The sequence below is a fragment of the Ambystoma mexicanum genome, chromosome 12, assembly GCF_040938575.1.
Source record: "Ambystoma mexicanum isolate Mex_15411 chromosome 12, UKY_AmexF1_1, whole genome shotgun sequence".
NCBI lineage: Eukaryota > Metazoa > Chordata > Amphibia > Caudata > Ambystomatidae > Ambystoma > Ambystoma mexicanum.
The window spans coordinates 243,605,493-243,618,856 of record NC_090936.1 but is presented as its reverse complement, the minus strand read 5'-3'; the positions used below and the strand labels follow the sequence as shown (position 1 = coordinate 243,618,856).

General features: G+C 46.8%; 1 protein-coding gene across 1 annotated transcript in view; it reads right to left on the bottom strand.

The window, feature by feature from the left end:
- DERA (deoxyribose-phosphate aldolase) overlaps positions 1-13,364 on the bottom strand; it is a 646,316-nt gene that overhangs the window by 219,494 nt on the left and 413,458 nt on the right. Inside the window, exon 6 of the mRNA XM_069628380.1 lies at positions 599-727. Within this exon, the coding sequence (XP_069484481.1) occupies positions 599-727 (129 nt within the window). The remainder of the gene's footprint in view (positions 1-598; positions 728-13,364) is intronic.

The following is a 13,364-nucleotide window of genomic DNA, read 5'->3' as shown; positions in this document are numbered from 1 at the left end:
GTGAGAAATACAATGTTTTTGGATTTGTAAATGCTGCAGTATTTACAAATCCAAAAATGTTGTTAATCTGAATTCAGCAGCTTTTGCTGGGAGTCTCCTGGACTCCCTCAGGGTTGGGGGAGTCCAGGAGAATCCATGCAAAAGCTGCCGCTGTCAGAATAATAACATTGTTGTACTTATGATTGCTGTGGTTTTCCAACCACGGCAATCACAAATACAACAACGTTATATTTTTAATGGGTGCGCCTCGGCTTTTTGCCTTCATTTTACGTTTTCTGTGCTTCCCTGGGCTTGGGGAGCTCAGCTGCAGTAAGCAAAAGCTCCCAGTAGGGGGATTTTGCTGCTTGTTTAGTGCCGCAAATGCAGAGCCGAGGAGGCTGCCTGCAATCACAAAATGGATGCCCCCTAGTGATTCCAATTTTAAAGTTTGAGCTTCATTTGCTCGATACTTTCCATAGGGACTTAAATATATTTTAGATATTTGTTTTATTACTGGCCATCTTTGTGACCAATAATATTTTCAGACCAAACCATTCCTTTAAACAACTATACAGCAACAATGTGAGCTTAAAAACGACAGTGGTAGAGTGTACAGTACCTGCCATCATCGCGACAAGGCTAGCTTTGTAGACATTGCTGAGGGAGCCCAGCTCTCCTGTTCCAAGGATGGTTTTCATATGGGCCTCACCACAGACTTTGCGGAATGAGCAGATTTCATTATAGAGGGCTAGGAGGGAACAAGTTACAAGGACCTGTTAAAACTGCACATGGATTATCCTATTTGTCTCTGTATGAAATACACACCCGCTTATCATCCATTTAACATTATAACCACAACTCTGATGAAAACATTTCCCAAAAAATCCACCTGGGAAATGTGAGTCACATATACATATTTTATCACACTGAGACAGAACATTGGTTTTTAGTTAAAAAAAAAAAAATACTCCCAACTTGCACCCAAAAAATACTCTTAAAAAAGGTACCTTTGCTGCATATTCCAATCAGATTTGAATCTAAAAGGGAAGACCAAAATAATGAAAACGAATGCTCCGATGATACTCAGCAAAGGACTTTGTTTTCGATATCTGGGATTGCAATACAGTAGGTCCTTGCATAATTTCAGCTTCTAGAAATACAACACGAACGTTTGTTAGATAACTAGAAGTATTTATCTTTCGACTTGCATAATGTTTTAATTGCACTGATCATACCAAAGACCGAGAAGGGCTAACGTGAGTTATCTGTGACATAGGGCCTCATCATAAGTTGGGTGGAGCAGTAAAAATGTGGAAGTAACGCTATCACAGCCGCATTACCGCACAGCCCAACTTGGGCGTAAAGTTGGGGATTCACCTCCAGCTCTGAGCTGGGGGTAAATCACGGACTTTCTGCTAATTTCCGGCGCTATTAAACGCCATGGTAATTGCACCAAAAATGCCCCATTGGGTCCAATGGATGCAATATAAATGGAGACTTACCACTGTACCACAACTCAGGATCCAGCACTGATAGCCCCAGCCCGAGTTGCGGTAACATTCTTTGCGTTGGTGAGTAACCTGGCGGATTTACCACCGTGATACTGCCCAGTGGTGATGGGGCCCTAGTTCTTCATGATTCCACACCGACGCCCCTCGAACTTTGAGAAATGGGGGTAACTCAAGGGTTTAGCTAAATATGTGATGTGTTCTTGTAGGGTATGTATAGAACAAAGCCCTAGATTCGGAAATCAGAAGTAAAAAGACTGATATAAAGCAGTTCAGCAGGGAGGACTCTACAAGGAATTATGAGTATGCATACTTTTCTATATTACTATATGTATATATGGATAATGGATTCATGTTTATTGTGCATGCTGCAGTGTTAATGGATTCATGTTTACTGTGCATGCTGTAATGTAGATGGATTCCATTCTAGAATCACATTAAATGCAGAGTTGAATTGGAAGGTTTAGATATGAAAAAGGCAGTTGCTGAACTAGAAGCAGGTTGGGGCTGCTTTAACTGTAAGACTGGATTTATGTACTAAGTTAAACAATAAAAAGTTGTAATGTATCTGCTGCCTCACGGGTCTTCAACTTATACTGGCGATGAGGATCAACTGCAACAAGGAAAGCACCAGCCCCAGGCTGGTATCTTTGGGGCAAGTTATCCAGAGGGAGAGGGATCACAGCAGAAACTCAAACGGCAGGCACGTCCAATTTGGGAGGTGCAGAAACACTGCTAAGCCCCTGAGGTAGTGACTCTGTGAAAGCTCTGGAGTTGAATTGATGACCGCACACTTACGAGTTGTCGATATGATCGCACACCTGCGACTGGGCCCGGAGTACTGCAAAGGTGGTAGAACACACTGAACGATCCATTAGGGCTTTGGATGCTTTGGAGTCTGGAAAAGTAACGATTCCATCTGCAACTGTAGTGGAAAAGATGCAACCAAGAAAGCAGAAAATGAAAAAGGACATGGGGAACGTGGTATCAAAGAAAAAGTTGGAAGTGAAGCAGAAGTATGATGGAAAACCTTTCAAGAAAAGGTGTCATAGGTGCGGCAACCCAGACCATATAACAAGTGATGAGCATTGATTTGCGCAGCACATTCGTGTGCAGAGAATGTGGCAGAAAGTGCTCCATCGCTCATTGTTGCAGGCAATGGAGCAAATCGGGAAGCATTAAAGCAATACAAGACAGTGCAAGCTTCTGGCAACACTGTGGTACCAGTGATGAAGATGAGACTTCCGTGGTGAATGCAATTGATGCGAGACCAAAAAGAGTAAAGCCGCATGATGAGATTAGTGTGAAAGATGTTCCTGTAAATCTGATAATAGATAGCGGAGCGGACTATACTCTTGTGAATTTAGATACGTGGAAAGAGAAGTTTAATTAATGTGAATTGCAGGAAACCACTGTGAGAGCGCATGCTTCTGGAGATGTATCGAAAAAACTTTGTAGGTGAATTCTGGGTGCAGTTTAAGTACGGTGAAAGTTGTGCTCAGGGAATGGTGAGGGTTACCACGAGACGGGGGAACTTGCTTTCATGGGATGCCCAGGCAGATTTGAGTCTGAGATTGGATCTGGATCACCTAACCTAAGTGATGGTCATACGAAAAAATTCACGAAAGGTGGAATCAATAGAGGAGAAGAAAAATGACATCACAGAATGGCATCCCAAGGTATTTGGGGGAGAAACTGGGTGTTTGAAAGGTTTTGCGCATCTGATCAAACTAAAACCAGGTGCCATGCCAGTATGGTACAAGGCACGCACACTACACCTTTAGCACTGCATAGTGATGTTGAAAAGGAGCTTGAGCCGATGTTAAGCGAACAAATTATCGAAGAGGCAGAGGCTGAATAAGCCCCACAGTGGCAGTGTGCAAGCCCAATGGCAGTTTGAGACTATACATGCATCTGAGGGGATTGAAAAAGAGTGTTACCGGATAGGTTTCCATTGCCAAAGATTGGCAGTCTATTGTCAGAAATTGAAGGGGGAAAGGCATTTTCAACATTAGACTTAAAGGCAGCTTATCATCAGGTGAAATTGCACCCCTCTATGGATCTGACAGCTTTTGGTTTATATCTGTGCAGTAGAATGCCATTTGGTTTAATCCCTGCATCTAGCGTATTTCACAGAGTGATGAACAAACTTCTCAAGGACATACATAGGGTGTGTTGTTATCAAGATGATATTCTGGTATGGGGAAAAGATGTTGAGGAACATGATAAACAATTAAAAAGTGTATTGGAAAGAATAGATAATGCCAAATTAACCATATCTGTTGAAAAATACAAGTTTAGTCTGAATAGTGTTTGGTCTCTTGTGCATGAGTTGTCTGCAGAGGGAATAAAGCCTAAGGTGTCCACGGTAGAGGCAATCAAAAGAATGAAGGCACCAAAGGATAAAAAGAGTTTCTTCATATTTAGGTCTGGTGGAGTATTAAGGGAAATTTGTTAAAAACTATGACGATGTTGATAAAGAAAGAGGTGAGGTTTGTCTGGTGTGGGAAGTGTGAAAGGGAGTTTGAGGATGTAAGAAATTGTGTATTAAAAGCACCCATTCTGAAAGGATTTAAAGAGGATTGGGATGTGAAATTGTTTACCGATGCCAGCAAAAATGGTTTGGGGTGTGTGTGTTGTGCAGCAAAAAGGAAATGAACTAGAAACCGTGGTGTTTGCTTCAAGGGTGCTGAAGGATGCAGAGTGGAGATACTCTGTTATAGAAAGAGAGACATTGGCATGTGTGTGGGGAGTGGAGACATTCAAGCAGTTCTTGTGGGGAAGAAAATGTGTAATTGTGATGGACCATAAACCCCTAAATTGGTGTTTTTAATAGGAAAGGTGTTGATGGGATTTCTAGGAGGAGTGCCAGGTGGATCAGTAGGATGCAAGGCCTGGATATGGAGGTGAGGCATGTGAAGGGCGAACTGAATGTGATAGCAGAGGCGTTCTCCCATAACCATGTGGAGGGTGATGATTGGAATGGGTGTGAAGAGGAAGGAGAGGTATTTGCCAATTGTAAAGTGGAAGATGAAAAGTAACGGAGAGAACATTGCAGAAAGGATAAGCTGTATAATACAGTTGTGGGGTATGTGCAGGAAGGTTGGCCGATGGAAGATGTGGATGAGGAATTGAGAGGATGTAGTAGAATAAAGAATGAATTTGAGTGTGGAGAAAGGAATTTTAATGCAATGAGATTGCATGTTGGTGCTCGAATGAATGAGGGAAATTGTACTTGGGATAGCTCATGGGGGGCATCACGCTTTTGGCAGGTATCAGCCACCTTGTTATCACATCTGCAAGGCCTTAGGAAAAGGACGACGCAGAGACGTGCCTGTCATGTAACACAACTTTATTCAAACTGCTTTCACGTAGCTCATTCCTCTCCTTCCTCCCAGCACAGTTGCGCCCTCCAAAGTGGCCTGAGCTGCACCACACTGCAGAAGCTCACAATACCTCCCCCACAAATCTCATTACGTCCATCTCATATCTCTTTGATGAGTCTGAGCAGCCTATTGATGGTTTATTGCGGCTGGCCACCCCTGTCTCCTTCAGCTCCTGGGGTCCCGACTCTTCCAGCCGATCAGCCCCTTCCGCTTCACCCGTTGCCCCTAGTCTGTCCGGCAGCAGGGTAGACTCCTGGTCCGATGCTCTCTCCACATCAAGTATGAGGTCCCTGAAAAAGGACACATTTTGGGTCACTTCCTTTCTCTCATTGTGGGCCGTGACCATCGTCCCTTTCACTTCTGTCACTCGCAGAGGCGTTGTCTCATATCTGGAGTCGTCTTCCTTTGCACCCTCTGTTTCACTAGGACCTTATCACATTCATTGAAAACCTTCATTTTCGCTCCTCTCTTCCAGTCAGTTCATCGTCTTCCCAGTTCTTTTCCTTTTGCATCTCTTGTTCGTATGTCTGCTTCCGCCACTTCCAATTCTCCTTCTGTCTGCTTTGCCACTGCTTGGGGAAGCCTCGTCTTTGCCTTGTAGCCTATCATCAGATCAAGGGGCTGCATCCCTGTGGCGTTGTGAGGTGTGTTCCTATATTGGTGCAGCATTCTGCACAGTGCTGTATTGGCATCCCTTTGATCATGGCTTTTTGTATCACCCTCTTTATCGATGCCATGGAGCACTCTGCCATGCTATTGGCCTGAGACCACAAAGGTGTGATCTTCTGGTGCACAAACCATAGGTGCTTGGTGAACGTGTCAAACCAGTGGCCATTGAATGGCGGCCCGTTATCGGTCATTGCTATGTGGGGGATGCCCCACTCGCCGAAAACGGCATCAATCAGGCAGATGACCTGGGTGAACGCCGTGGAGGTTGTTCTCTTTACAATGGGAAACCTCGAGAACTCACCCATGATGATCAATACGTAGTCTCCTGTTTCCAAAGGCACATAGAAGTCCATTGAGACCCTGTACCACACCCTCCCAGGAATCTCAGTCTCTTGAAGCAGGAGAGGGTAGTCACTCTTGGCTGTGCATTGACACGGGAAGCACCTCCTAACTGCCTCCTCCACCATGCTATCCATGAACAGCAACCATATGGTCCGTCTTTATCTCCATGGTGGCCTCCACCCCCGTGTCCTTCATGTGCCGTCAGCACCAGGCCTCTCCTGAGGGTTGACGGTAGCAATATTCCTTGATCCAAGACGGCCAGCTCCATACTGATTTTGGCTAGCCGTCCCATCTCCCTCTTGTCAGCACCCTTGTGTCATTGTAACTGTCACTTACAGTCCTTCCACATATTGGTGCTGGTCAGTTCAATGGCCATGGTAAGGGACGGGTCTATCTGCAATGCTTTTGCCAACACATCCATGGTCAGCTCTGGTGGCAGGGCATGTTCGGTGACACGGCATAAGTACTTCACGTCACCCTCCTCGGTGGTTGCTGCCGTAAACTCGGGTGCTATGAGATGTAATGGGCTGAATTGTTGTCCACACCACCCCCGCCCCGTCCGTGGACGATTTTGTAGTCATATTCTTGGAGGCAGATGCCCCACCTCAATGCTTGGCGACATGTTCGTCCATGGGTGCTAAGCAACTACAGGGCGGCTTGGAGGTCTGTCACGAGTGTAAATCTCTTTCCGATAATAAAGTGGTGAAAGTATTTGCATGCCCAGATTACTGCCAGGCTCTCTTTCTCAGCCTGGCAGTATGCACTTTCAATATGGGACAGTGCTCGACTGGAGAAGGCCACTATGTATTTTTCCGGAGCTGCATGTTGTTCACGCTGGGCTAGTACGGACCCCAGCCCCACAAGACTGGCATCAACGATGATTTCCGTGTGCCATGCCGGGTTGAAATAGCCTAAGTGGGTGGCCTTCGAGAGCTCCATCTTGATGGTGTCGAAAGCGGTCTGGCATTCTTGAGAACACTGGAATGGCTCGTCCTTCGGCAGTAGTCTCCTCAGTGGATGTGGTGATGGCATACCTTGGGAGATATCTGGCACAGTACCCCGCTATGCCCAGGAACGACGGGGCGTCCGCCACTTGAGTGGGCGCCAGCAGTTCATTGATGGTACAGACCTTCTCGGGTCAGGTTGTATCCCTTGACCTGAGAATATGTGGCAAATAGAATCGAAGTTTGTCGTTGTTGACTTTGCATTTCTCATAGTTTAACGTGAGGCCTGCCATGCTCAGGATGTCGCAGACAGCCATGAGGGCCTGATCATGTTCCTCCTGGGAGGTCCCATAGACCAGGATGCCGGAGTAGTTAAACGCCAACCTGACAGGGATCAATAGCTGCCAAATCGCCTCCTAAAAAAGTGCAGCCGAGGAGATTCCAAAATCGAGGTGTTTGTAACGAAATAGCCCCTCGTGGGTGGTGAACGTTGTGATTTGCCTCGACTCGGGGTGTAGTTCCAGCTGATGATATCCCTGGATGAGGTCTAATTTGGAGAACTTGGTTGTGCAGACAATCATGTCTTATTTTTGGTCCTGGGTGTCTGTCTATCGCTGTGTTGGCCACCCTCATATTGATGCAGCGTCTAATCTAGTTTCCCTCTTTTGGAACTATCACCAGGGCGGAGATCCATGGTGTGGAACCAACTGCCCTTTCAATTATATCATTGTCTATCACTGCTATAGTTCTCGGGATATGACCTGCTATCAGATCTCTTCTGTTCCTTGTCTGTAGAAATTCTTAAATGGTTTAAAAGCAGGTCTCCGGGACTTAGAAAGCAGAGTCGACCACTGGAAGGAAAGAACCAAAGACGAGCTGAATTGACGACAACTGCTGCAACTCCTGGTCCACCGGTGAAGCCCTGCTGCAGGTCCGAATTGTCTGAAACTCCAATCGACAGAGAAGCCCTTCAAGGTTAACTTCATCGCTTAAGTTTGGTGGGAACAACCAACTCGTAAGCCACCTGGACACCGTCCCCATCCTGGTCAAATTTTCATCAGAGTGCTGTTGAAAACCGGATAGCCAGGGGGAAGGAAACCAGCTCGTCGACTTTAAGGCACTCACACCTTAAACCGACGTTTTGCCAAAGCTTGTGGCCTCTTCCCTGGGCAGTGCAGGAACCTCCCGACGTCCTCCCTTTTGTCACCACAACTGAAGCTCAGGAACAGCGAGATCTGCAGGTACTGCCAGGAACAACTTTGTATTTGTATTTGTATTTTTTTGTATTTGTATTTATTTTATTTGTAAAGCGCACCAGGCCCAAGGGCATCCGGGCGCATGATTTAGGTTACAGACATGTTACAGGGAGTATACAATAAGAGCAAGAGGAGGGAAATAAAGGCAATTTACAATAAAAATGCAGGTAGAAAAATATACAAGTATACAAGTAATATACATATTAACAATCAAGCAGAGCAACTAGCAGGTTTGCGCAAGTGTAGCGGAGTCAGTGAGTGCTAGTAATCAGGCTGGTCTTGGGCTACCAGCCAGGCTTTAGTTTTGCTTTTGAAGGCGGGGAAGGATGGTTCTGCTCTGAGTGGGTTGCGTAGGGAGTTCCATAGCTCCGCAGCCATGACTGGGAAGCTACTCCCGCCTGATCTCTGGAGGTTGAAGCGGGGGTTGGAAAGGCAGTTGGTTTGAGCACTTCTGAGTGGTCTAGAGGAGGTGTGTAGAGAAAATATGCTAGCCAGGTAGCTAGGTGCTTGCTGAGAGATGCTTTTGTGTGTTAGCGAAAGTGCTTTGAGGGAAACTCTTTGGGAGACTGATAACCAATGGAGGTTCCGTCTGGTGTCTGAGATGTGGAGGTTTCTAGGTATGTTTAGTGCCGCTCTAATGGCATTATTTTGAATGATCTGTAGTTTGCTGATGTTGCATTGGTTGGTGCCAAGGTAGAGGGCGTTAAAATAGTCGATCTTAGACAGGACCAGGGTCCTGGCTAATGTGGTGCAGTTGGCTGGCGATAGGAATGGGCGACATGCTGTGATGAGTTTACATGTATATGATGCAGCAGAGGAGACACCGTTGACTTGTCTCGTGAGTGATAAGGTGGCATCGAGGTAGATACTAAGTGTTTTAGTATCTTTGCCCACTTTGATGGTATTGCCATCAATTGTGAAGGATTTGAAGGACGGGTCTAACTTGCTAAGTCTTTGGTGAGATCTAAAATGAGAATCTCCGTCTTTTCATCATTCAAGCACAATTCATGCTGAGCCATCCAGGCCTGGAGGACTAGATAGATGGAATTGATGGCAAGAGTGTCAGTTTTGTGGTCACCTGTGATAGGGATGAGTATCTGGGTGTCGTCCGCGTAATTGGGATATGTGACACCCAGATAGTCCAAAATATCAAAGAGTGGTTTCGTGAACACATTGTAGAGTGTAGGGGAAACGCACGAACCTTGAGGGACCCCGCAGGTGACTGGCGCGGGACAAGCAGCGGCAGAAGGGGAAAAGACTCTCATGAATCTATTTTCCAGAAAGGAGGTGATCCAAGTCGTGGCTTTGTCCGAGAAGTTGGCGGCAGTTTTAAGGTGACGGCAGAGGATTTGGTGATTTACTAAATCAAAGGCAACAGAAAGATCTAAAAGGAGTAATAGGGCGACCTTGCCCTTGTCTTTTAGGTCTTCAATCTGAATTTTTAGATCTAAGAGGGCGGTTTCCATGCCATACCGAGGGCGGAAGCCTGATTGTCTTAGCCCCAGGAGATTATTGGTTTCCAGATTGGCTTGGATCCGCAGGTATGCTGCACGATCAAGAATTTTTAAGAGGAAGGGAACTGTGGTAATGGGTCTGAAGTTGGTGGGTATGTTAGCATCCAAGGTGGGTTTTTTGAGGAGGGGAATGACCCAGGCATCCTTGAGGTTGCCGGAGACAGTCCCAGAACTGAATGAGGAATTTATGAGTGTGGTAATGAAAGGAGCTAGACTGTGGGAGGCTTCCTTGATGATGGCGGGAGGGCATAGGTCGCCCTGACAGTTGGACGGTTTGAGGCTATTAATGATGTGCTCGACTTCAGTAATGGATAAGGTAGAAAAGGAGAATGGTTTTAAAGTATCGTGGCTAGTGCTAGCACTGGTCAGATGGATTTTGTGCTGCACGCTAGTCTGCAGGCTGTTTTTTTTGTCGCTGATTTTGTTTTGGAGAGTGGTGATTTTGCCAAGGAGAGCCTTTTGAATATTGGTGCACCAGGCACTGTCTTTGGGGCAGGTGTCAGGAGGAGTGGCAGGAGACTCCAGTTCCTTTAAGATTCTGAATAACTCCTTGGTGTTTGACTGAGCTTATTGGATGCGTTTGTAATACTCATCTTTTTTGGCTTTAAGTATGGCCTCTTTATAGTTTAGAGTGGCTAGAGTAACGCTAGCTTTGTTTGTTGCAGTTGGGTTACTTTTCCAATGTGATTCGAGGCTCCTTTTTTCTTTGCGAAGGGTTCTCATCTGTCGTGTGAACCAGGAGTTGAGGTGGGCTCGAGGTTTAGATTTACAAAGTTTGGTGGGAGCAATGAGGTCAAGGGCTTTCAGCATGCTCTGGTTGTAAGAGTCAACCAGGCAGTAGGGTCAGAGCATGAACGGGAAAGATCGTTGAGAGCAGGGAGGATAATTGGGAGTAATTTGGCGCAGGTTATGTTATGCTTGTTTCTTGTGGCGGTGGCAGGTGCGAAATCAATGGTGGTGGGGATACTGAAGGTGATGAGGTGATGGTCAGTCCAAGCACATGGTTGGTTTGATGCGATGGTGGTGTCACAGTTTAAAGTAGCAATCCAGTCGAGGATCCTGCCCTTGGAGTGTGTTGGTGTGTTGATATGTTGTGTGAGGCCTAGGTTAAGTAACAGATTGTTGATGTCGTGCGCGGGGGTATCGTGAGGGTCTTGGTAGCCTAGGTTAAAGTCGCCAAGTACGATGATTTGGGGCTTAGTCTTAGTGTTATCAGCAAGGATGTGGGAGAGATCTTCAGCAAATGTCGATAGAGGACCTGGTGGTCTGTAGATGAGGTGTAGAGTGGTAGTCTGGTTAGGGGAGATTGCTAGCTTCACTGTGAGCAATTCAGCGGAGTTGATTGGGGGCGCGGAGGAAGGGCGAAGACTAATGGTATTTTTATGTATGAAGGCAATACCGCCTCCTTTGGACTGACCAGAGTTGCGGTCACCTCTTATGATAGTATAGCCATCAGGGATCGCTAGGCATAGGAGGGGACCTGAGGCTGCATGGAGCCAGGTTTCGGTGACAGCTAAGAGATCGAGGTCATGCGTGGTGATGATGTCAGCCACATCGAGTGCATGTGCTGTGAGTGACCTGGTGTTGATCAAGGCCATCTTGAGAGGTGCTGTGGGAGGTTGAGGTTGGTTACTGGTAATGGGGTTGTCGCCCACTGTGGGTGTGGGAAGGGGGGTAGGTGCTATTAGTTCTGGGTGGGACAAGTTAGTCCGCTGGTTAATAATAGTACGGTGATAGTAGGCATGAGGTAGTCTAGAGCCTAGTCTGAGGTTCCTCAGAGGGCCAATGCATGGTTGGTTAGGGGTAGGTTTGGATGCAAAGTGTTCAAGCCAAAGGGATGGTGAGTTAAGGTAAGGGTTGCAAGGGCAAGCAGCCGTGGCATTAGCTGGGGCCGGATCTCGCTGTTGTGTGTAGCACAAGGTGCCACTGAGGCATGGAGCATGAGGGGCAATAGACATGGTGGTTAGGCGTTGGGGGCGCAGGAGAGGGGGTGTGTGTGTAAGTGGGTCAGTGTCAGGTTTGCGAATAGAGTGTTACAGCTGGTGAGGATAGGTCCTAGTAGTGCTAATAGGAGGAGGGTGCAGTACAGAGTGCGGTAGATGCAGAGGATGTACACCTGCTGGTTGACCATAGTAACAATGTGCAAGTAGGCAAGTTAGCCCGGGCGGTAAATAGCACTGAGCAGATAAGGAACAGGCGCAGCAATAGTGGCAAAGCGGAATAGGGCAGAGGCTATGCGCAAGTGCACAATATGGTGGCAGGCAGTATAGGGCAATAGCTGTTCACAGGAGCACTATAAGGTGGCGAGGCAGTATACGGCAATAGCTGTTCACAGGAGCACAACAAGTGCACAATATGGTGGCAAGGCAATATAGGGCAATAGCTGTTCACAAGAGCACTATAAGGTGGCGAGGCAGTATAGGGCAATAGCTATTCACAGGAGCACAACAAATGCACAATATGGTGGCAAGGCAGTACAGGCAATAGCTGTTTACAAGTACAGTAGCATCACAAATACAATGGCATCACATTAGGTAGGTGCATGCGTATGATGGCGTTACAATGGGCGAAAGAGGACATGTTGGCGAGCGGAACATGGCAATCAACTGAGTGGCAGGAGTATGAGATGTCGGAGCATCGGTCGACTTGGATAGAGGGACAGGATGATAACAGGACCGGGATCGAAGCGGGTGGGGGGAAGACTGGGCCTAAGAGAGCGGGGTGCGGTTTCAGAGTACTAGGGCATGCATAAGAGGCAGATTGATAAGAGCAAGGGCTCGAGACGTGTGGGGAACACACATACCGTTGGACAGGTGGTAAGCAGGAATGTTCACACAGTTAGTACAGAGTCTTACTGTTGCATGATTATGGCGGATCGTCCACAGCGGCAGCGATTTTCAACAGGGTCATCAAGCATGGACCATGTGTTAATGGGCGCAATGTTGGGCATAGTGTCTGGGCGAGCAGCGAGGAAGGCTGCGGACAGGCTGAAGACAGGAGTCAGCCTTGTTAGGTGGCCTTAGGAGGTGTGCCGGCGTTCGCCTGCCGGTGATGCTGATTGGTTATGAGGATGTGCAGGCAACCAATCACGGCTCACTCATAGTAAACAAAGGCAATGAAGGCAAAATGAAATCGGAAGCGGCCATCTTGGAACGGCCTTGGGCCTCGTGGAGCCAAATGGTAGCTCCTTGCAAAAACAGATCTCGTGGCACGCGAAGGCAGCCTTAGGACAGGCTCTGTATTTAGATGGCTTCCACTACTATTCCACAACTGCCTCAGCTACAGCTTTTCTTCACTTACAAGGTACTGTGCAAGTGCGGCTCAGAACTCCATTCGGCCGCTTTGAAAGTTTGCAAAACTTTCCCGACTTTGAAGGCTTGTCATTCCCTAGACCAAAATCTAACTGTTCGTCTGACCAAATTCTTCTGAGATCCGTGGCAAAGAGTTAACTGTTTACTACCAGAACTGTGCTTTACTATACAACACTTTGAACCATTGACTTTGGCCCAGGCCTATTGAATTGAATTGCTGGTTGTAGTGAACTGAAACCCTTTGCCCTGCCTATGAAAGTATTTGTGCTGTTGATTCTATAACTTTGTCTTTTTACCCCTTTTTAAAGTATCGGAAGTGCCATTTTGCTCCCACTTCAGGGAGCTGAACTTGTTCAGAAACTGATTGGTTGTGTATTGTAGTGTATTAGACTGTGATTTTGAGCTGCTTTTGCTAGTGGAAGGTTTTCCAAATGACTGTAAATAAAAGTATATTC